This window comes from Phascolarctos cinereus, unplaced genomic scaffold, assembly GCF_003287225.1.
Source record: "Phascolarctos cinereus isolate Bilbo 61053 unplaced genomic scaffold, phaCin_HiC Scaffold_4;HRSCAF=312, whole genome shotgun sequence".
Taxonomy (NCBI): domain Eukaryota; kingdom Metazoa; phylum Chordata; class Mammalia; order Diprotodontia; family Phascolarctidae; genus Phascolarctos; species Phascolarctos cinereus.
Window position 1 is genome coordinate 478237141 of NW_027555847.1, and position 25335 is coordinate 478262475.

Below are 25335 nucleotides of genomic sequence, written 5' to 3' on the forward strand. Positions count from 1 at the left end.
TCTTACTCACCTTTGGAGGAAGAATAATGTTTATTTATTGGGAAAATGATTTATTTCTAAGTTATACAGAATTTAATATTCTAAAAATGTTTGATTCAAAGAATATGTTTCTTATAATAATTTAAATATTACTTGTATACAACACAGAAGAGTACCTTATGTAGCTTAATTCCTTTCTTCAAACATGAATCAGGCAATATAAAAGAAACTTTTGTGATGTCACCAATATCATCAAGATGCAACTATGAAATAACAAAACTAGAGTTAACAGAAAGACTTCATGAACACTGATCTTTCCATAACATAATTAAATGTTTTTTTATGTCTCTGGAAATCTCTAAAAAAGGATGGCATATGAGCAGTGATAGTTCCTTATAACACTCTTGCTAAAGCATTAGAAAGCTCCATCCTTTGGGAGGGAAATTTCAACTAGCTAGACTGAATTATGAAGAACGCAGCCAAGATATGATAGTGTCTGGGATTTGGCAGAATGATTCAAAACAATTTTTAGGCATTTTACATTTTTCTGTATCCTTTAATATCTGAAAAAGCATTCTGGAAGTTTTGCTGACCATATCTCTCTGCAGGATTTCTTCATGTTTTTCAGCGATTTTAAATATATCAAGTAAGTGAAATTGACACCGCAAATTACAAGAGACAGTCTGAATGCCATTATTATCATTATTTTTCAGTCAACCAATTAAAAAGACCAGCAAGTCATAAATAAAAGGTAGTATTAATGTAAACTTACCAAAAATGGATCATTTTTCAAGTTCTTAATTTTCTGCACAGGAGATTTTCCTCTCATTCCAAATACAATCAATTGAACATCTGGAATGTTTTCTGGCAGGGGAGACGCAGAGAGCCACATTTGCCAATGACCTCTGCTGCTAACCTGGGAGTCTTTTATCACTGCAGGGATCACATTTACCTCTATAATTAAAAAAAAAATGAGAGAGAGAGAGAGAGAGAGAGAGAAACACAGAGAGAAAGAGAGAGAGAGAGAGAGAGAGAGAAGAGAGAGAGAGAGAGAGAGAGAGAGAGAGAGAGAGAGAGAGAGAGAGAGAAACAGAAAGGAAGGAAAGAAGGAAAATTTGATATAACAGCCAGCATCACAAGATGGAAAAGTACCAGACTCAGAGTCAGGAGAGACCTGGGTTCAAATATTGCCTTTGAAATTCATAACAGTTTGACAAAAGACTTAGCCTCTCAAATCCTCAGTTCATTCATTTATAAAATGAGAAAAAAAAATACTTAGTGCACCTAACACACAGTGCTGTTGTGAAGGGCAAATGAAAAAGAAGCTTTGAACAACTCAAAGTATTCTAATCTTTATTAGACAGATGCATAAATCCCATTTAAGTGAAGCATTTCCAATTTTGAAGCTACTTAACCCAAAATTACACCCACTCACTTAAAACGCATCCTTCTCATACTGCTCTCACCAGAACCTAAACTCTGCCTTTGGGACCTTGGTTTCTGAATAAAGTGCTTTCACTGTATCTTCCACAGAACCAGACCTCCACATCATTTGTAGAACCTTTCCAAACTGTGCTTTTGTGTGCCTATTTCTCTCACTTCTCTCTCCCCCTTTCTGTGTCATCTTCTCTCCCCCCCTTAGAGTGTAAGCTCCTTGAGAGTAAGGACTGATTTAGTGGCTTGTACTTGTATCCCCAGTTCTTAGCACAGCACTCGGTACATAGTACACTAAATAAAAGCTTCATCATTCATTATGGAGTACCTACTATATGTGTAAAACACACATGAAAGAGTAATCGTGCAAGTTATCACATTATTAAGAGACAAAACTGGCCTTTCAGACAAAATGCACTCTAGAAGTTCAGAGAAGGGAGAAACCAATGGAGCCTACAGTGTTTGAAAAGGGCCTTCTAGAACAGACAGGACTAGAGATAGACCATGAATGAATAGCATGAATTTGGATCAACAAAAGGGAGTGAAATAGGTCAAGTAAAGTCTTGAAGTGGAGACCACATCTGGAGTTTTTATGAGGCAAATAGTCTCATAAATGACCTGGCTGGAGCAAAAGGTTCACAGAGGGAAGAGACAGATAAAGTTGGTTAGGCAGGATGGGGTTGAGCTATGGTAGTCTCTAAATGCCAATATGAGGAGCCAGGAGAGCCTTCTGAGCAAGTGAATGAGCTTGTATGGGGTAATAAAAAGAACTTTGGATTCTTTTTTTTTTTTTTGGATTCTTGACTAATTAATTGCGTGATTTGGGGACAGTTATTTAATGTCTCAGTTTTCTCATTAGGAAAATAGAAACAATTATACTTCTACTATCTACTCCACAGGATTGTTGCAAAAATCAAACAAGAAAATACATGAAAGCTCTTAGAGTTATGATGATGAAGAAATAAGGGGTTTAGGAAGCAATGTTTTGGATGGTGTCTGATTCTTCTGAGAATTCCTCATTAATAAGAACCAGGCAGTTAAGATGTTTTCATACAACAGAAATATATGGAGTCAATTCAGCAGCACTCCCAATTGTAACCCAGGGGAGGCAGAGGATTTTCTATTTTTGAATGTTCACCTTGCTTCCATTTAAGAATTTGAGAATTTTAAACAATATTTATGATATTAGCAATGTGTCCCCACTTGCATTATTTAAGGAGCTGTATTATATTATTCACAAATCTCTTGAAAAATAATAGGTTAACTAATTTACAATCCTTCCCTTAGATTATGGCATTTTACTCATAGGCTACTAGGCTTTGAATTAATTTTTAATGAACAGTAGACAGCTGTCAGTTATGTTATGAGAAAAAGCTCTACGAAACCATAATTTGAAGATGAATTATAAGTTTTGCTTTCCACTGGTATCATGTATTGTACACAATATCTAATTATATTATATAACATGCTATTATGTGTTGAATGAATTCATAATTGCACATAAGCATAAATATCAAATTCTTGTTAAAATGACAATATATATAATAGCTCTTGTGTTTTAGAATATATGAAATTCTAAGAAACATTATTGTATAAGTTTTTTTTCATAAAAAATGGTATAGAAAGAAGATGTGAAAATTAGTCACTGATAGCGACCCATTTATAAGGACTTGGTTATGTTGAATACCTAGAAGGCCAGCTTACTTTTGACATCAAGTGTTTAGAAGGTCTGATTTCTAGCACCCATACCCATTACAAATTAGCTTTGGGACCTTAAACAAGCCTATAACTTCTAAACACCTCAGTGACCTCACCTATAGGAAGACAGGTTTGGAATAGATGATCTCTGTTAGCTTTTACTATACCTCTATAACCTTTTATCAAATTTAATTTTTATTTAATTTTATTTATCTTCATATCAAAGTGTAGTCCAAAACAGGACAAAAATGTTCATGAACTTTGTCACAGTGGGTTTTAAGTTGATTGAGTTATAGGATCTCAGTCTGTGGACCAGATATATACGTATATACCTGTCTTATTTTCAATCATCTGTCTTCCCTTCTGTGATATTTTTCAACCTCAGTCCCAACTGTAAATAAAAGCAGATAGACAATATCATCTCCTTTACGTCTAACATTCTGAGATTCTGTTATTTTAATGGAGGGGAATGGGTAGAGATCCAGCTCTACCATTTTGGTCTTTAAATTATCTTTATTTTCAATTTATACAGAGTCCACTGGTAGATAATCATATTCAGGAACCTCCCCTGAATATCTTAGCAACATTTGATAAAATATTTTCAGACCAACACCTAAACCTACAAGCACCATTTTATTTCTTTCTTGATATTTTTATTTCCATGGTATGGGAACAACATAAAACACAAAGTTCAAGGTAATATTCTTCTAACTTTATTCTTTTCATTTATTATTTAGTGAATTAACCTTTGAATACTTGTTAATGAATCCTGTTCATATGGAAATTTGAAGCTCTATTTAGAACTACAAGGATTGTAGTTGAACTACTGGCATAATGGAAACCATTATATTCTTTTCTAGATTGAGCAATAGCACAGTGGCATCCAAATAACAAAACCAGTGTTACCTTTCAGTGGAATTATAACTTCACTAAATCCTTTGTCTGAACGCTTGCAGATCCAGTTTTGATGAGAAAAGATATGAGTGATGACAGAGGTGTGTCCCTCCTTTATAACAACTTCATCCAAAAACCAATTATCTGATTAAAATAAACGGAAGAGAAAGATACAAGCAGAGTTAAAATAAAGGGCTGGAGCAGAATCTAATATGCTTCAGCTAAAGTAAAAAAGGTGGAAGCAGCAATTATGACCTTAGAGATAGCAAAAGCAAAAATAGACCTAATTAAAAGAGATCATCGGGTAAACTTCATTTTGCTAAAAGGTACCATAGACAATGAAGTAATATCAAAAAATTTTGCAGCAAGTTTCTTTCATAAAGACCTAATTTCTCTAATATATACTTAATATAAAACTGAGTCAAATTTATGGAAAAAAATAAGAGCCATTCCTCAATCGATATGTAGTCAATGGACATGAACAGGCAATTTTCAGAAGAAACCAAGGCTATCTAAAGCCATATGAAAAAGCTCTAAATCACCATTGATTAGAGAAATGCACATTAAAACAGCTCTGAGATACTGATGAGGTCTAGAGGTTTAGCGGTGAGATCATGACAGGTGGGCCATGCCTAAATGAATTCAACCCAAATCTTTCAGCCAGAGAATAGTTTATTAGCAATAAACCATGCAGGCCAGATTCTTAAGGAATCTGAACATTAGTGACATCCATAAGGACAAGCGGGCATGAGAAAGTCTTACTGTTTAAATGGGGTCTAGGGTGGATCTCATATACTACTCAAGTAATTTTGAGTGACCAGAGGAGGGGCTGGGAAGAGGATCTGGGTGACTGGGGGAGGAGTTTAGGGAGAATTGAAGTGTCTGGATAGGGTCACCTGGGAATAGACAATGAAGGACTAGGCTTTTATCAGGATGACAAAAAACTGGAAGGAAGAGGTTGATAAGATCAAAAGTGGGATCAAACACTAGGCTTCATCCTTAGGGAAAGATCAGAATAAGAATAAGAGATAAGGAAAGGCCAGTTGAATGAAGTATAAGGGTTTTCTGGGGCCCATAGACAAATGGGAGCCAAATTCTTTTTGGACCAAAGGGCAAAGGTCTCAGCTTGGGCCCATACCCCTTCAATACCACCTCATACATATCAGATCGGCTAATGTGACAGAAAAGGAAAACATCAAATGTTGGAGGGGATGTGGAAAAAGTGGGACGCTAATGCACTGTTGGTGAAGTTGTGAATTTTTCCAATCATCCTAGAGAGCAATTTGAAACTGCCCAATCGGCTATAAAACTGCATACCCTTTGACCTAGCAATACCACTACTAGGTTTATATGCCAAAGAGATAAAAGCAAAAAGGAAAAGACCTACATGTATAAAAAATGTTTGTAGTAGTTCTTTTTGTGGTGGATAATATTGGAAATATAAGGGGTGTCATCAATTGGAGAATGGCTGAACAAGGTGTGGCATATGATTGTGATTGAATACTATTGTGTTATAAAAAATGATGATGGGAGTGGTTTCAGAAAAAAAAAAACATGGCAAGACCTATATGAATACAATACAAAGTGAAGTGAACTGGCAGATCATTGTGTACAGTAAGAGCAATGTTATAATGATGATCAACTATGAAAGACTTAGCTACTCTGATCAGTACTATGATTCAAGACAATTTCAAAAGACTCCTGATGAAAAATGTTATCCACCTTCAGAGAGAGAACTGATGAACTCTGCATATTGAAACATAATTTTCTCAGTTTATTTTTCTTGCTTTTTAAAAATATGGCTAATATGGAAATGTTTTACATAATTTTGCATGTTTAATTGGCATTATATTGTTTGCCTTTTCAGTGGGTGGAGGAGGGGTAGGAGGGAGGGAAAGAATTTGGAACTCAAAATTTAAAAAGGAAACAATATTAAAAATAAATAAATATTATTTTAAAAACATAAATGGAAGATTTGTTCACTCCCTTATAAGGTTAAGAAGATGCTTTTCCAAGAAACATGTATTAAAGACAGCTTCTAATTAAGTCTGTATTTCTAGACATAAATAAATTTAATCATTTGATTCTATGTTTTAAAACTTGAATTTGGTCAACCATCAGTAATTTTTGTCATAGTTGGTCAAAGATTAGTCAGACCTCCCTCCCAGCTTTGCTCTTAACTAGGAATATGACTTTGGACATATCCCTACAACTCTGCTATCCTCAGATTACTCATTCATAAAGTGAAAGAGTTCAACTGAATGATCTTTAAGATACCTCCCAGCTCTAAGAGTCAAAGAACAAACATTTATTCATTATTAATCAGCAAGTCAATAGAATAACCTGTGTGATAGATTTTTTTCATTTTTCAAAGTGAAAACTTTTCACTTTCAAAAACTAGTTTTTAATTTTGCAGAATAATCTTACAGCATCTGTAGATAAGAGCTACTCTTTCCCTTATGGAATTTCTTAGTCTACTTTGAATTATGAAAATTTAAGAGATGGAAGCAACATATAGCCACAGCCCTATTTCTTAATTTTACAAGTAAGGATTTGAGGCCCAGAAAATTTAGTGACTTGATGGTACTGAAGGGCCAGGATTTGAATTAAGGTCTTCTGCCTTCTAACACCAAACCCATTACTCCGCCTGATCTTATTTCTGTATGCACTCTTATTATGATGTGTACAACCCTCAGATCTTATGTTTCACTTGAGTAAGTACTGTTTTGTTTCATCATTGTGCACCTAAGTGCCTAGCTAATGCTTTTACTGCACATAGCTTTTGCGTAAGAGACATTTACTGAGCTGAACTAAATAACATAAGAAGAATAGAAAAATTTTTTAAAGTATGACTTTTTAAAAATTGAATTATATCATAAATGCATGGTTGTGACAAGTTTGACAGGAGATAGGCAAAAGAAAAAGTAAATTAATTTTTAGGGATAAAAAAGTCTAAGAAACCAGGCATCATATAGCCTTGCTGAAAATGACACTGTGAGTTCCATTGTACTAGATGATACCCAACTGAAGGTCACACTTCTCAACAGTCTGGGTAAATCCTAACCTGGGAAAGCCTCTTCACATTACATGACAAATGCTTAAGGCTTTAATTTTCTCTAATTAAAAAAGAGGAAGTATCTTCTTTATGACAAACAAATAGTATCATCTGCCAAAATCATGAAGGTGAATGTCAGGAATTTTAAAAGTCCACTAAGATTTGCTGGGAAACAACTGCCCAGAAATGAAAGCAATCAGTGCCCAAATTAATAATTTTCTTTTCAAAAAGGCATCATTGGTACATTGGAGTGTGTATTTGTCATATTATTACTTTCTATGACTTCATCATTCAGTAAATTCAATAGGTCATCCACAATGTTTGAAATAAAAAGTCAAAAATCATAGCTTAGCAATCTACATTTTTAAGACTTTTTTATATTTGCATAGCATATCACCTCTCAGAAGAAAATGAAGTCCTTTGCACCACAGCAATTCATACACTCACAAATTTTCATTGTAGCATATTATTTTTTATATAATGAGTACTTTGGTAGAAATCACTTTCCTTATCTCAGAGAAGTGATGCCTAGCCTTTCAGCTTTTCAGAAGTGAATCAGTAAAAGGAAATTTAAAATGATATGTTCTGACAGCAATAGAGGAGAAACCAAGACACACACACCTCCATGCCCATGGGCCACTAGGTTAGTTTTGTTTTTGTGGGCATTGTACAGAGCTCGGGATGTGTAAAGTGGCAAAAGATAATAGGAGTTGAAATATAAGTCAAGAATAAATGAGATGTGTTTCAGCTCCACTCTCTTCAGCTCCCTGAAGACATTGCAAAGAGCATAGTAAATTAGCAAGTGAGAACTAAGCATACAATTAGGAACTTTAAAGGGGGGAGGGAGAAAGAAATAAATGATTGTAATGGAATTTTGGTGTAATATAGTGACTTAGTAATCCTTGTAGGAAATTAATTGTAACTATATCAGCACTGCCGTTTCTTTGGGCAACTAAAGAGATGTGACAACCTTTTGTTAGAGAGGAATCCAGTTGAAGTAGCATATGCTGTGTGATTTTAACGATTATTCTTCAAACAGAGGCAGTAGAATTTTTTTTTAACAAATTATGGGATATCTAAGGGAGACAACATGATAGCATAGGAAAACTAGTGTAGGGAGAGTCAGCCTTGAGGACAAGAAGATCAGAGTTCAAGGTCTGTCTCCTCTGATACAGAGCCATGGAATTAGGGGCATGTTACCTAAATTCAGTGTCACAGGCAACCCAGGTTGTCAGGTATAGACAAATTGAAGATCTTTCTTGGTGGAGAAAGTTTCTACATTAGGAAATTTTCCACATTGGTAAAATTATAGGATCATGGGTCCAAACCACTGCTTTTTTCCTGTACATTATATTGTCCTTTTCCCTATTTGTTATTCCAGGAAAGAATACAAAGAAAGCACAACAGTTTATCTATGCTTATAATACATATGGATAAACACATGTATATTATATGTGTATTTACCCTAAAGAGAAAAAAGGATTTTCTTTTTATACTTGCCTGACATTTTTTAAAATGGAAAAAATGGTAAAAATGTCAAGATTCTTAATATTACCAATTACCAAGCCTTACCACTTAAACCTGCCAGTGTTTAAAAGTCATAGTTGTACAAGAACTGATATCTAGAAACAGACATAATTTTAAATGAATTTACTTTTATATTAATCTATAGGCATCTCGCTTTGTCAGAATTTTAATTCAGAATGCATAGATTATATTTTCAGCTCTACTTTTTACTACCCTTGTGACTTTGGACTGACTCTCTCTCTCTCATACATGTGTGTATGTATATGTGTGTATTGTGTTATGAATACACATGCATGCATGCACATTAACAACATATTACATATATATGCCTTATGTATATGTATATTTGTTTAGATGCATGTATATACCCTTGTGTGTGGGTGTGCATATATATATATATATATATATATATATATATATATATATGCACACCCACACACATGTATGTAGATGAATTTGGGGAGGGAAGGATCCTCTAATCAAGTGCCAGTATCACCTCTCACCCCTGTCTTTCATATATACATATACATGCTTACACACATATATACATACACATATATAATGTGTGACTGACCAATAAATCCAGTCTTTGTGATTATATTCATTCCTCCATTACACATTTACATTTCTAAACAGAGGACAAAGTTAAAATGGCTAAGTTAAAATCACAAAAGTTAAACGGCAGAACTGGAAATATAACCTGTGTATCCTAAATGTCAATTCTGATAAAGCAAAGCACAGTGATTTTAATATTCAGTTAGGCATTAAACATTTAGTAAGCACCTACTATTTGATGAGCACTGAACAAAATATTGGAGATGATCAGAGGAAAGAAGAGACTTTAGGTGAGAGATGTTACAAAAGTAAAATCAATAGGTCTTGGCAGCATATTGGATATGGGAAGATGAGAGAATAAATTTGTTAGAATTATTTTTTTTATTCTAGGTATCCATTCTCTTATTTTTGTGGTTTAGTCATTTTCAGTCATGTCTGACTCTTCATGACCCCATTTGGTGATTTCTTGGCAAAGATACTGGAGTTGTTTGCCATTTTTTTCTCTAGCTCATTTTACAAAAGAGGAACTGAGTCAAACAGGGTTAAGTGACTTGCTCAGGGTCACACAGCTTGTGTCTACAGATGTAAACTCAGAAAATGAGGTTTCCTGACTCCAGGGTTGGCACTCTATCCACCTGGCCACCTAATTACCCCCATTCTCTCAAAACTATGAATACAAAACACTAGCAGATTTAAGTGATAGGGCCTAGAAAGGGTAATCAGCAATTTCAAGTAACTTCACATTTTTACCATTTTCCCTTCTCTGTTCTTTCAGTGAATGACACAAAAAATATCCATTACTCCATGCTGGTAATTTTTATAACTGTTAAAGAAAGGTCATTAAGTAGGCCTGAATCTGGCCGTCTAGAATCCAAAGTTACACAGCTCTGTGTATGTGTTGTACACAGAGTCTGCAACCTCTGAGATCTACATAAATCCTCAGTTCTTTGAAGAATATTCTTCCTTTGAGAAACATGTGTTATTTTTTAAGAGTTACAAACAGGCTTTATAAAAGCCTACTAGCACATTTCATCAAACAAAATCATCTTAGGAGGCTACTCTACTACAATTTGATACTATTTTGCTTTGTCAAAAGATTGAAGGGGGGAATGAAACAGACCAGATTTCATAATGAGATTTATAAGGCTTTCAGATTAGTATAGAATGAATGTGCTTCCCTTAACACCCCATTATATTTATTTCATTGCCTTAGTGATAGACAGATTTGATGTAGGCTTTGTAAAAATCTCCTGCATGTCCTTATCTAGGAACAATACCAAATTAACCTATCAAAATAATGTGGTGAATTAAAGTTACAACCCCTCATTAAATTCCCAATATATTTAGTGTATTACAAGCTGTACAGTCAATGTGCAGACAATTATTTTGTATTCTGAAGTCACTGTACCTTTTTTCAAACTCTGGAATCCAAGAATAATCTCATGTAGTTTACCAAGGTGCACTGCTTTAACTGTGAAAACCTCCACCTGCAATTGAAGAAAGAATTAAAATGGGGCGTGATGAATCCATAGAAAAAGAGATTAGTCATTCTGCCTCTTAAATTGTTTTCTATCCAATCCATACTGTAAATGTGTGTTGCTTTAGAGTTGGTGAGAATCTCAAAATGGAAGGTGAGGTCACTAAGCCCTAGGGAAGGTCAGGGACTTGAGCAAGGTCCTCCATTAGTTCCTGGCAGAGCCCTACTTTGAACTCCAATGTCATAGTTCCTGATTCCCATGCTCCTTCAATTAACTCCCATCACCCAACACAAATGTTAATGTGAAGCTAATGACAGTCTTTCCCAAAATTTCTGTTGCCTATTTAAAGTTCCATTAAAGACATTGCTTTTTATTTAGTACATGGGACACATGGATATGAAGGCTAGCTGAGAATAGGTTATATGTCTGGAAAAATGCTAGGAACACCACTCATTGTCACAGACTCTGAATGCTTAGCATTCAGAGAACATGAATAGGGACTTGGAGGACAAGTCAGATTTGAACTGGGAGAACACGAAGAAGGTACAGAGGGAAACTTGAGTTTGGGTAATAATTTAATTTTCAGAAAGTGAAATAAATGAGTCAGGAGGAACAAAATATCATGATATTCTTGAGGATTTTTTTTGTCCAAAACAGCAAACTGAAGTGTGGCTGAAAATCAAATAGAGATGCTAGGGTTTGCCAAAGAATGAAAGGAAAATTCAAAAAGACAGATTAATCTCAAGGTGATAGCTGTTGAATCTCAACCAATACTTAGTTGACTGAAGATTTTTTTTTTCATTTTTAAATGAACTTTTATCAAACAGGATAAACAGCTTTTTATCTCAATCAACAAACTTTTTATTAAGCACCTACTATGTGTCAAGTAGCATGCTAAATACTGAGGATACAAAATAAGGATAAAAAAATGCTCCCAAGAAACTCAAAATATAATGTAGGAGGCAACACAAACAGCTATGTGCAAACAAGAGATACGCAATATGCATTAAAGGTAATCAAAAGAGGGAAGACACTAGTATTAAGGGGAATTGCAAAAAGCTTCTTATAAAAGATGGGATATTACCTAGCACTCAAAGGAACCCAGAGAATCCAGCCAGTGCAAATGCATGGAGTTGGGAAATGGAGTGTCTCATGTGAGAAATGGAATGGAAGCTGGTGGCACTGGATTGCATAGTACACTGAGCAGGGGGAGGAAAAGATGAGGTGTAAGAAGATGGGAAACACAGTAAGGGGCTAGATTATGAAAGTCTCTGAAAACAATCAGAGGATTTTATATTTGATTTTGGAGGTGATAGAGATCCAGTGGAGTTGATTGCACAGGGCAGTGAAAAGTCAATACAATTCCTAAGTGAGGTATGGAGTAGAGTTGAGAGAGACTTGAAGCAGAAAGATCAAGAGGAGGTTATTTCACTAGCCCTTAAAAGCATGTAGTGATGAGGACTTGCACCAGAATGCCGGCAGTGTCAGAGGAGAGAAGGGGTCATTTGCAAGAGACATTAGAAAAGTAAAAAAGCAGGATTTGGCAATAGATTTGGATATGGGAGCTGTGAATAAAGAGAATAAGAATAAAGAATTGAGGATGACACCTAGGTTGTGAGCCTTAGTGACTGAGAGGACAGCAGTGTCCTCAACAATAAGAGAGAAGTTAGGAAGAAAGAATGTTTTGGGACAAAAGATAATGAGCTCAGTTTTGAATATATTGAGTTTAAGATGTCTATGGTATATTCAGTTTGAGACGTCTAAGAAGTAGTTGAACATGTAAAACTGGAGGTCAGGTGAGAAGTTTAGGCTAGACAAATAAATCTGAGAATGATTTGCATAGAGATGAAAATTTAATCCATTGGAGCTGACATCAAAAAGTGAAATTGTATAGACATAAAAGTACCTAGGTCAGATTCTTAGAGGACAATCATAGTTGGTAGATGTGATCTGCTTAAGAGAAGTTAAAAAGGTAGGAATAGAACAAGAGAGAAAGACATGATAAAATTCTAGAAAAATGAGAGTACTAGGAAAACAAGTTGATCAACAGACTCTAAAGCTTCAGAGAGATAAAGAAGGATGAGGGTTGAGAAAAGGCCCTTAGGTTTAGCAACTAAGGGATCTTTAGTAACTTTGTAGAGAGGGTATTTTCAGTTGAATAATGAGGTCAGAAGCTAGACTGAATAGAATTATGAACAAAATGAAAGGGAAAAAATGGAGACAGTGATCATAGAAGGCCTTCTCAAGGAGTTTCACCTCAAAAGGCAGGAGATATGGTACAATAGTTGACTTCTTGATGGAGGGATACAGTAAGGTTTGGTGGGGAGGAGAGGGAGGAGACATGGGTGTGTTTGTTGGCAGCAAGGAACCAGTAGTTAGGAACAGACTAAAGATTAGTGATGAAGTAGAGGTGATCAAGAGGGAAATCTGCTGGAGAAGATGCCATGGAATGGTATCATATATGCATATAAGGGGTTTGCCTTGGCATATTTCTTCATGTGAGACAGGGATAAAGGAGGAGATAATGACAGAAAACAACTGAGTGACATAAGATGAAGAGGAGGGAAGAAAAAGGAGCTCACATGAATGGCCTCAGTTTGTTCCAGTGAAATATTCCACAAGGTTCTCAGCTGAAAGGATGAAGAGGAAGGTTGAAACAGGATGAAAAAGTTTGGAAAAGCTGAATCAGTTAGGGAGGTATGAAAAGATTGCCTTGTCACAGTAAGTGCCCAGTTGAGATTATGTACCATAAATTTGTAGTGGTCCCAGTTACCATGGTTTCAATAATTCTCCAGGTTCATTCAGTAGTATGTAAATAAGAGCAAAGGCAGAAATGAGTGAGCAGTCAGTCAAAGACCAATAGGTGTTTACTGAGTAGTAACACATAGTGAAATTGTGGGAAGAATGTAGAATGCAGGGTGGAGGCCTAGGCTTCTCTTCTCATCACAGTATTATTGTCCTCTCCTCCAGTGCACATTGATTGGATCTTAAAAGGAGTGCATAACTTGATACATAAATCTTTCTCACTGCTCTCATTGCTTGTTTATATCAGGCAGTCTCCCTCACTAGAATGTCTGTGAAAGTGTGTTTCACAAACTACCAAAGCTTAGGCTTGGCAGGGCAAAATTAATGACACAATAAGGGGTGCAACGTAGTCTAGAGAAAAGAATAGGATACTGACTATTTTGTTCATTTTTAGGGTCAATATGGGAAAGAAAGTAGGCAGTGCAGGGGTTTATGGAAAAGAAAAATAATGAGTAGAGAGACTAGAGGTGTAGGTGAGGATAAAGACCAGGTTTTAGGGTTGCATGGCAGAAGGTAGAATGACAATAGATTATGATCAGATAAGAACATTTCAGAGTTCATGAACATGGAAATGGAGTGTATGTGGGTGATAACAAGATCAAGATATGACCATCTCTGCATGTAGCTGAGGTAAGATGGAAAAGCAGGTCAAGGTCAATGAGTAAGTTGAGGAATGGGAAGTTCAGGTATTTAAGGGAGTATTAGATAGATAGATAGATAGATAGATAGATAGATAGATAGATAGATAGATAGACAGATGCATATATACTTACATACACATATATGTAAAATTTGTATATTGATATTTCCTCAAATACTTTAACTTCCCAGTTAAGGAAAATGCATATACGTATAGACTTATGTTGAAGTAAACTAATATGAGGGCAGAAGTTGAGGAGGAAAGCCTGAGTCAAGCATATCTCATTTTGATTCCATAGTATATTAATCTCAATACATATAATGTAAAATCTACTCTTGAAAAGTTCATATCAATATAGCATTTTAAGGTTTTGAAAGTGCTTGCCTCATGACAACCATGTGGAAGGTAGTGCCAATATTATCATTTTTGTTTTGCTGAGAGGAAACTGGAGCTCTAAGAAGTTACGTAACTTACCCATCATCACAGAACTAGAAGATTTAAGAGGCAGGATTTGAACCTAGGTCTCCTGGATCCTAACACAACATTATACTTCATGCCATATTGCTTCTCATAGCTTGCCATTGATAAGCATAGAACTAATTTCTCATAGTTTGTTCTCCAAACTTATTCCCAGACATTTGTCCCTAACAACATTACAAGATAGTTTTGAAGTCAAATAGAGCTATGCATTGGGAGATGCTATGAAATCACTTACAGAGGGATGCTTTGTAAGCATTAGTTCTTAATTGAGACAAGGACAAGTCTGTGAAATATGCTAGGAGGAATTATTGAAAGTTGCAGATAAAATGACAAGCAAAGATATTTTAATTACTGTGTCTCTGGATGCAAAGGTCACAGAGCAAACAAGAGGCTGACAGTAGCAGCTTGGAAACTTGGGTTAGCACATCTTCCCCAGAAAGTTATTTTCTTAGGGAATAATGGACAGAATGCTACACTTGGGTCCAGGAACACCTTAAATCCTGCCTCTGATTCCTTCTAGCAGCGTCACCACTTGATCTCTATGTGTCTGTCTCATGCAACTATATAAGGCTAAATCATAGATGTACCATGGTCTGCATGTCTAAAGTCAATCAGTCAACAAGGATTTATTAAGCACTTCCTACAAGCTTAGTAAGTGGGAAAGGCCAAAACATGGTCCTTGACTTAAAGAAAATCACATCCTAATGAGGGAGACACATGCAAATAATTATGTATATACAGTGCACATAGAAGATGATCTCAGAAGGAAGGCATTGGTAGGTGGGCGGGTTTGGGTAGGGGAAGCCTCTTGCAGAAGGTGTGTTTTGGTGGAGTCTTGAAAGATTTCAGGGCTAGAGAAGAGGCAGAGGTGAGGAAGAAAAGAATTCTCAGTTTGGGAGACAGGAAGTGAAAAGGCAGAGAGTTAATAGAAGTTCTATCCCATGATGAAACACATATCCTCCAGGACTAGGAATTGCCCCAAAATATTGAATATTATGCACTTAGTCTGTCCATAGAAATCATGCCAAGTCTAAAAAATATGCACATGTTAGTATGTAAAAGTTTTACAGAATGTTCATAATCAAAACAAGAGTACCTATAAGTGATTTTACTATTCCTCATGAAGGCAGAAATCAGTGAGCAGTCAGTCAAAGACCAATACATGTTTATTGAATAATAACACATAATAGAATTCTGGGAAGAATACAGAATGCAGGGTGGAGGCCCGGGCTTCTCTTTGCACCACAGCATTATGGTCCTCTTCTCCCGTGGATCTTAAAAGGAGTGCATAACTTGATACGTACATCTTTCTCACTGTTCTCACTACTTGTTTATATCAGGCAATTTCCCTCATTAGAATGTCTGTAAAAGCATATGTAACAAATGCATTTTCTTTGGGGGTGGAGGGAAGAAACTGATGATATTTCCCATCTATCACAGAATTCTCACTAAAATTATACTGGGTTTTTACATGGAAACAAGGCTAATGAAATATACTTCTTTAGATTAAAATGTATGCTCATAATTATTTGTTAAATTCCTCAAAAACTTCATTTCTCAGTGATACCACACTATAATGAAATACAAAATGGAGTCCATGATAACTTAACTCATTATTGCAAAGATTCAGACATATCCTGGACCAAGTGACTGCCCCAAAACCTAAATTCAGGACAACAGTTACTCAAGAATTGACACAGGACAAAGAATGCAAACTGTACCCTGCTCCTGAACTAGTGTTAATCGTTGAATAATATTCTAGCATAACCTGCATGTCTGGGGCTAGCTGTCAGGGGCAAGATGGAAGTTGGAAGGACTTGACTTTATTCCAATCCCAAAAGAAAACTGGCCTGAGAGAGTTTCCATTAAGGATAAAACAAGAAGACCAAAAAATAAAACAAAACAAAAAACAAACAAACAAACCCCCCAAAATACAAATTTGGCCTGAGGTAACCTTGTTGTACTGCCAAGCACTCTTCTAAGGAGAAAGAAAGAAAAACAAAACCAAAAACACCCTAGCAACTGTAATTCATTAGAGAAGCACTTTGATGGAGGAGGCAGCCTAGAAGACATAGGCATACACAATTTTGGAAGATTTGGTGGCAGTGAGGTTCTTCTTAGGAGTATGGATTGCCTATAGTTGATTATAAGTATCCTCACACCTTCTTCAGAGGTCTCCTGTCTCCTCATTTCCAATGAGGTTGTATTTATTTTGGACTTATCCAGTTTCTCCACTATGGGTCCTCCATCTCCCAGTGGAGTATCTTCCCCCTTCTCCTCCTCTTCTCCTACTTTTCAGTTTTCTTTTGTGTCCTGTTTCCTCCAGTTAGATTATAAGTACCTGGAGGCGTGGGACTATGTTTCTTTTTCATATTTGCATTTCCTGGCTTAGCACAGTCCCTGACATATAGTAGGTACTTAATAAGTCTTTATGAACTATTAATTGACAATGGCTGTGGAAGAGTATCTCTATGTATATTTTTTGAAGTTAGGAATATGTTTCCTTGCTAAGACCAACAAATGTTTATTAATGCTTAATATGTCCGAGATACTCCTATTTACCTTGCTATTTTTCTTTTCTATAAAATGCTCTTTACTCATAATTTCACATCTAATCTGGTTGGGTCTAGAAGAGAATATGCTAGATGAGGACTCAAGTCAGAGAACCTGAAGAGTACCTTGATTTGGATTTAGCTTTCAAGAGACCATACTGATGTCTCATTGTAACCTAGGCTAAAGTAACAACTGCATAGTCTTTATTGCATTATGAAAGACTCATACTAAGGGAAATTTACTTCACGTGGGCAAGAGGTTTGCACCTTGAAAGAAATGTAAATATCTTGATTAACCTTAAATATATGTGTAGATGTAGAATTATTCAGCACAGGATACATGCCTGTTATAGTTCTTTGCCAAGAAGCAATGTAGAAGAAAGGATAAATAATAATCAAAGTAGGGCTGCAAGTAAATGAAAAAAGTTGTTTTACTTAGCCTTAAAAAGTCTTTGAAATTACAGCTAAATACAAAGATATCAAGATGCCATAAGAATCTCTGAAAATCATGGTTGATCCTATTGCTTCTCTCTCTAAACAAATTTAAAAATTGGAACAGCAATTGGAAACATAGGAAAAAATCAATTGGAAACATAATAGGAAAACTAAAGAAAAAAGTTGGAAATTGATGCCAGAAATAGCAAGACTAATTGCTATGGGACAGAGAAGTAAAGGCAGTGACTGAGTTAACCTTTGTGACAGCTGTCTTCCGAAACTTTTAGGTGGAAGAATGAGAGTGGGCATAATGAAAACAATTAAGCCTACACAGCTGATACAGAGTGTTTAGAAGCAGCCTAATGACTTTCTCTCCTAAACTGCACCCTCCTCCAAATATCCTCATCTCTGCTAAAGAGTACATTTACCCTATTTACCATTTACCCTAATTCATAATCACATAGTTTTCTCTTACACTTCCCTAACCTTCACTCCCCGTACCTAATCACTTGCAAATTCTCATGGATTCTTTTCCCAAAAGATTTTGTGCCTCTATCTTCTTTTCTTTACTTACAGCTCCTGTAGTGAATAATTTCAATAGTCTTTTCACTTGTTTACGTTTCTATTCTTTCTCTCCCAACAAGTCAAGCCAAATCAAGTCAACAAGCATGTATTAAGTGCATGTTATATCTGAGACACTGTGGGTAAGTGCTAGTGATATGCAAAGACAGGCAAAAATCAGTCCCTTCTCTTACTCATTCACAGTCTTATGGGGGAAATAACATACAAACTACTATATACAAACAAGTCATATACAGGCTAGATTGGAGGTACTCACAAAGGAGTTAAGAATAAGGAGGGCTGGGAAAGGCTTCTTGCAGAAGGCTGGGCTTTAGCTGAGACCTGAAGGAATCCAAGGAAGTTAAAAGCAGAAATTAAAGCATTCCAGGCATGAGATGTAAACCAGTAAAAAGGCATGGAGTTGAGAGAAAGTCTTGTGTGAGGAACAATAGCAAGGAGCTCAGTGTCACTGGGCTAGTTATACATGGGAAAGGTAGGAATGGACCAGATTTTGCTTTAAATGCAAACAGAGGATTTTATAGTTGATCCTGGAAGTAATAGGGAACCACCGAATAAGGTGATAACATGGTCTGATATCCACTTTAGGAAGATCTATTTGACAGTTAGTGGAGGATAGATTAGAATGGACAGACATTGGAGACAGGGAGACCAACCAGAAGGCTATTGCAATAGTCCAGGCATGAGGTCACAATGGCTTGGATTAAAGTGGTGACAGTGTCATAAAAAAAGAAGGCATATATAAGATATATTACAAAGGTAAAAACAAAAATACTTGCCAACAAGTTGGTTATAGGGTAAGGGTGAAAAATGAGGAATCAAGGATGACACCTAGGTTGTGATCCTCCACACAGCTACCAAAATACTCTTTCTAAAACAGGTCATCACTCTCTTGCTCAAACTTCTTCAGTGACACTCTATTATAGCCTCTAGAATAAAATACAAACTAATAAGCCTGGTGTTCAAAGCTCTCTTTATTTGGGGGCTTGCAGGGTAGATTTCTTTCTTAAGGACCATGTCTTAAACCCAAACCACTCTGGCTTTCATGGATTGACCAACAATAGGTCACAGGCCAAACCCTACTTGGTCATTGTTTGGCCTGATTGACTCAGAGAGAACTTAAATGGGAATTATTACTGTTTTGGCCAGAAATCCTGAGAGTCTTTCCCTCCCACTTCGATTTTGTTTTCTGGAATAGGTTAAAGAGGCCATTCTTTGTCTCATTTTTTGACCTATCCTTAACCGCTGAATAAACATTTCCTCAGTCAAACTGATACCTGCTAAAGACCTTAGTTTTAAAAGGCCAAGGTGTTCCACACCTGGGGCCATCTCCAGACGTTCTGATGTGTATCTGGCCACTGGACCCAGATGGCTCTGGAGGAGAAAGTGAGACTAGTGACTTTGCACAGAGCTCCTTCACTTAAATCCAATTTCCTTGCATGTCATGGCATCACTTCCATGATGTCATGGTCCTCTTCAAGAACAAAGGACAAACAACAACAACAACAACAACAACAACAACAATAACACTGTATTGCAGTAGACAGGCAGTACAAGGGATAGAATAGTAGATCAGAAGTTAGGAAGACCTGAGTTTGAATCTTGCCTCAGATATTTGCTAGTCACATTGGACATGGAATTTAATTACTTTTAGCTTCAGTTTCTTTGTCTATAAAATAGGAACAATAAATTAGCAGCTCCCTCATAGAGATGATGCAAGGATTAAATGAGATTACATGTGTAGAGTGCTTTGCAAACCTTAAAGTGCTAATAAATGTGAGCTATTGAGTGGAATTTTTTGGTGAATTTAAATTGAGTTGCTGGCTCAGTGTCATTAGACCTCTCTTGCTCTCTGTTTCAGGCAATGAAATAGGGGCAAGCTAATGATTCTTTTGGAAATGCATTGGCCTTCTTAGATGATCTGTTAAAATGCAACCAGTAATAAATTAACATTTTCATCAGGCAGAACTAGAAAAATGGAATTTATATGCCCAGGGAAAAGCTTGAAACCTGTGTTTTGAACCCTGCACTTAAAACAATTTATATCAGCAGGCCTGACATCAAAAGATATTCACTTTAATACCAAGAAGAGCAAGTATATGTGGCATTAGATTGCGGGTTTGCAAATGTAATGTTAAAAATGTTTCTTGTGACACTCATCCTATATACTGCATACTAAGTAGCTGCACACTTTGGTATCTCCCGGTATTAACATGAGCGCCAGGTAATCATTTAAAGGCACAAGATAGTTTCTCTTCAACAGGACTTTGATGGGACAAAAGGTACACTCTTTCCCTCTGTATCAGCCAAGCTTTTGTATTCTGTTCTATAAGTCCTACATCTGAAAAGAAAGCTTCTAAATCCAAGATCTTCAGAGTTTCTGCCCAATTTGAAACCTGTTCTGTGGTCTTCCAAATTTTTTAGACAAAAAAAGTATTCCAGAATCCTTTACAAAGGGATTGCTTCAGGTATTCCCAGCGTGTTTTCAACAAGCATATATCTTTTCCTACCAACCGATGAAAGCAATTATTGGAGAAATAAATGCTATGTTCTTCTTTCATACCATGAATGACTATTTTGAAGTAGTGAAAGAAACTGAGTAAATGATTCTATACCTCCTTTGCCAATAGCCCTATGTTGTCATACATCCCAGGATAAAGAAAATAGGCCTTGGTTATTACATGAATAAATACTCTTCAGGGAAATACAAGAGACTTTAGGATCTCGGTAACCATTGTGGGTGATTTTCTTTCCCACTGTGCCTCAGTAGTACTTAAACAAAAAAAATAGCAAGACACTTAAGCACTATGTCTTTCTGGATGTTCTTGTCCTCATATTACAAAAAAGAAAACTTTAAAGTAACACACTAATAGAATTCTGATTTTTCTTGTTCTACATGTATAGATATAGCAATCCCCTCTGGGCCCTCTTTATTCTGTTCTCATCTAATTTGCTTACCATTTAATACTGGGTTGCATAGCTATCAGTGTTGTCTAACCTTCCTACTAGACTGTAAGCTCCAGGACGACAGGGACCTGCATTTTATCTATACTTTGTTAGCACATCCAGCACCTAGCATAGTGTTCTGTCTACATTCAAAACTACTTGCTGAGTGTTGAATGAATGAACATAATATAGACTCCATGTAACCCCATGTATATGAGAAATAGCAAATCAAAGCACTTATTTAATAAGTAATATTTTTGTTTTACCTGTCCCCTGGAAAAAGCAACTGAGCTATTTCTTGAATTGGTAAGCCATCTTTTCCCAGAATCACCTCTTTCCCCTTTTATGTAAATATAAGCCTGGCCAGTGGCATCTGCATTCTTCACATCTCCAGTGTGTATCTGGACAGAGTATTCCATAACTACAAGAAAGAAAAATAAAGAAAAAAAAGTCACCAGAGAAAATTTTTAAATGTGTGTCCTTTTGTCTATGGTGTATGGATGTTCTAGGCTCATTAGTCCTATGAATAAATTTGGCTAGGAATAAAAAAAGCAATTTGATATAGGAGAGAAAGCAATGAAGAGTAAGTCAGTCACTTCATTCTAGATTTACTGCATAGCAAACAAGTAATTTTTCTTTTTCATCAATCAATTTCTCAACTGATAAAGTAGATACAATTCCAATCCCTAGATAAGACTTTTAAAAGCCACCACCTAGTTAAAAGTACCTAACATTTTGTTTCTACTTGAAAATAGCCAAGGCTACAGTTTCCATTATCAAGGAGTAAAAATAGTATTTTCTGCTTATGTAAAATATGTGACGCTTAACATTTACACAAGCAGAAAATGTCATTTTGCTATGCTGTAGTGAAGACTGTAGGCTTGGTTATTTTGAAGAGGAAATAAGATGCATTTTACCAACTCTAAAAATGCTCAGATTTAAACCAATAAATGATCATATGAAATTTCATATGAAAAGTACAAGTAGATTGCAAAAGGAGTTTTTTTTTCCCCCCTGACAATATCATAGCCTTCCTTAAGAGTTTAACATTCTAACTTTGCAAGGCCTTTGTAAGAGTTAGGGATGATTATTCTTTTCAGAGAAAAATAGCATATCTTCTGTCAAATATAAGGCCAATACAAGAGAATATGATTAGCAGTCAATTGATCTTAACATGTTTTTGAAGTCTTTATAAGTCTGCATATTTCAGTTTTATATTTTAAATGTTATCAATTAAGCCATGAGAGTCCATTTATTTTCACCAGCTATCTCCCACGTCTTGAACTCTCTCTCTCCCCATCTCCAGTGCCTAGCTTCCCTGATTTCCTTAGGATCCCAACTAAAATCCCATTTTCAACAAGAAGCCTTTACAGAACCCTATAATAATAGTGTCTTCCCTCTGTTAATTATTTCCATACTGTATTTACCTTATTTGGACAGAATTCTTTGCATGTTGTTTCTTCAAGTAGAAACAAATGAACTCTTTGAGATCAGGGACTGTATTTGCCTTTCTTTATATCCCCAGGGCTTGACACGATGCCTAGCACATATTAGATACCTAATAAATGGTTGTTGATTTGATTGAGGAGGTCAAATGGCAAAATCTTGATCATTTGAGATATGCAAGTGTGGCATGCATATCCATAACTCAAGTGGGATTGTTTTGAAAAAATCTGACCCCTATGTTCATGATTTGAGAAAAATAAACAGACAACTTTTTTTAAATGATTACATTTTACCTGTAAGGAAACATTATGCCTTTCTATTCCCTATGAAGTAAGTGATGAGAGTCAATGAAGAGGCATATCACAAAATAAATAACATAGATTACTAATAGCTACCTTAAAAGTGTTCAAACTCTAGTAGTTAGATAAATGTGAATTAACACAACTCCAAGATACTACTTTATACCCATCAAATTGGCAAAATTAAACAAGATAACATTCAGTACTGGTAGGACCTTGGAGAAACAAGCTTATTATTATACTGCTAGCAAAGCTGTAAATTGGGACAATCTGTTTGAAAAGCAATAAGGTGTCACACAGTAAAAGCAACAAAATTATTCACATAATTGACCCAATGATCCTACTATTAAGACAATAGCTTAAGGATGTTATTGACATGGGGGAACAGGAAAAGGCCTATCAGTACAAAAATGTCCATTCACGTCACAATGTCTCTGCTACCTGGAGAAAATAACTTTTTTCAGGGCACAGTTGTGAGAATCAAATTAAATAAATTACATAAAGTACTTTGGAAACCAAAAATAATGTATAAATTTCATCTAATAATATACTATTCTACATAAACTAACCAATGAAAAATCCTCATATTAATAATCAAACCAATAAACTGTATAGGAAATAGAACATTATTACAGGGGAAGAACTAAAACCAAAACCTATTACCCATAATCACCTACACATGAAATGTATCCATGAGCATTTGTGAACATTTTATTTTTTTTTCATTTTAGACTTAAATACTAAAACTTAAATACACATTAAAAAGAGAAAACATAAACAAATACAAAATAAGAAAAGGAAAAAAAGCATTGAAGTACACACATAGAGGATCCAAATATAGAACAATAAATTTCCATTTCAAGAAAGCATATATAATAAATATTATGCATTGTGTTGAGAGCTGTCCATCTTTGCTTCCTTGTAAGTATTATTTTGTTCTGTATTGCACACTCTTTACTTTGTTCTTTCTTTTCCCCTTCCTCTCCTACATCCTGGCTGGGAAGGTTATTATTAAGCTCGGATATATTTATATATAGATTTATATATAGATATATACATACATACATACTTGCATATATATATATATATATACATATACATATATATATATATATAAACATGTACTTTCCCTAACAAATTCTACTCCTGATCTCTGTTTTATGTTTGTGCATATTTCTTATTTCCTGTCCTTCCTGACTTCTCTACTTTACTTTTACGTTGCCCTCCTATTACTTAACCTAGCACCCCTCCAAAGATCCCTGCCTTATCCTCTCATTCCCATAACCCCTTCCCAATCCCTTTTAGCATCTATTTCTTTCTAAATTTAGAAGACTTTTATACTTTTGTAGGTATATATGTGTAGTTCACTCTTGAATCCATTCCCAACGAAAGTAGGTTTCTAGAACTAACAGCTCTCCTCCCCCAACTAATTCCTCTGTGTTGGGTCTTTCTCTCACACCTCATTTGTATAAAATAATTACTTTTTAGCTATTTCTCAAGAGTTTTACTTTCAAAGTCATGTCATACTCAGGTATCTCCCAATCTTTCTTATGAACTACCCAATTACTCATAACAATCTTAGACATATGTTTTACATTTTATATATAAAAGGCAAACAGTCTGTCTTTATTGAGTCCCTTGTAATTAGTCTTTGGTATGTACCTCATATTTCTCTTGTCAAATCCTTTATTAAGTTTTTTTAAGTGCTATAAGTCATTAAATATCCATTCTTTTTCATTCAGGATTATGCTTAGTTTGCTGGGTATGATATTTTCAGCCAGAGCACTAGTTCTTTTGTTCTTTGATAATATAGTGTTCCAAGCCTTGTGGTCTCTTAGTGTCACCACTGCTAGGTCTTGTGTGAGTCTAATTGTGGCACTGACATGTTTAAATTGTCTCTTTTTTTTTCTTGTTCATAATATTTTTTTCCTTGAGCTGGTGTTTCAGAATTTGACTATAATATTCTTGTGGATTTTCCTCTTAGCATCTCTTTCAGGTGGTGATCAGTGGATTTTCTCTATTTCTACTTTCCCCTTTTTTTCTTTAATGATTTCTTGTATTATTGCATTAAGATTCTTTTTTTTGACCATAGCTTTCAAGTAGTCCAGTTATTCTTATATTTTCTCTTCTTAATCTGTTCTCCAGATCAATTGGTTTTTTAATAATTAATTTTAGTTTTCAATATTCACTTCCATAAGATTTTGAGTTTTAAAATTTCTCCCCCTCCTTCTTTTCCCCCCTCCCCAAGACATTGTGTAATCTGATATAGGCTGTACATATACATTCATATTAAACATATTTTTACAGCAGTCATGATGTAAAGAATAATTAGAACTAATGTGAGGAACCATGAGAAAGAAGAAACAAAACAAAACAACAAAAGAAAGGAGTGCAATGAGTATGCTTCCATCTTCATTCAGACTCCAAAATTCTTTCTCTTGGTGTGGATAGCATTTTTCATTGTGAGTATTCTGGAGTTGTCTAAAATCCTTGCATTGCTGAGAAGAACTAAGTCTATCAAAATCAGTCATCT

General features: G+C 35.5%; 1 protein-coding gene across 2 annotated transcripts in view; it reads right to left on the reverse strand.

Annotated features, from left to right (window-relative positions):
- Positions 1-25335, reverse strand: part of RP1 (RP1 axonemal microtubule associated) — a 655430-nt gene that overhangs the window by 133511 nt on the left and 496584 nt on the right. For both annotated transcript variants that reach the window (XM_021005939.2, XM_078153415.1), the window contains 5 exons: positions 21324-21478; positions 10551-10629; positions 4018-4149; positions 752-933; positions 156-242 (listed from right to left, as the gene is read on the reverse strand). In XM_021005939.2, the coding sequence (XP_020861598.1) occupies positions 156-242; positions 752-933; positions 4018-4149; positions 10551-10629; positions 21324-21478 (635 nt within the window). The remainder of the gene's footprint in view (positions 1-155; positions 243-751; positions 934-4017; positions 4150-10550; positions 10630-21323; positions 21479-25335) is intronic.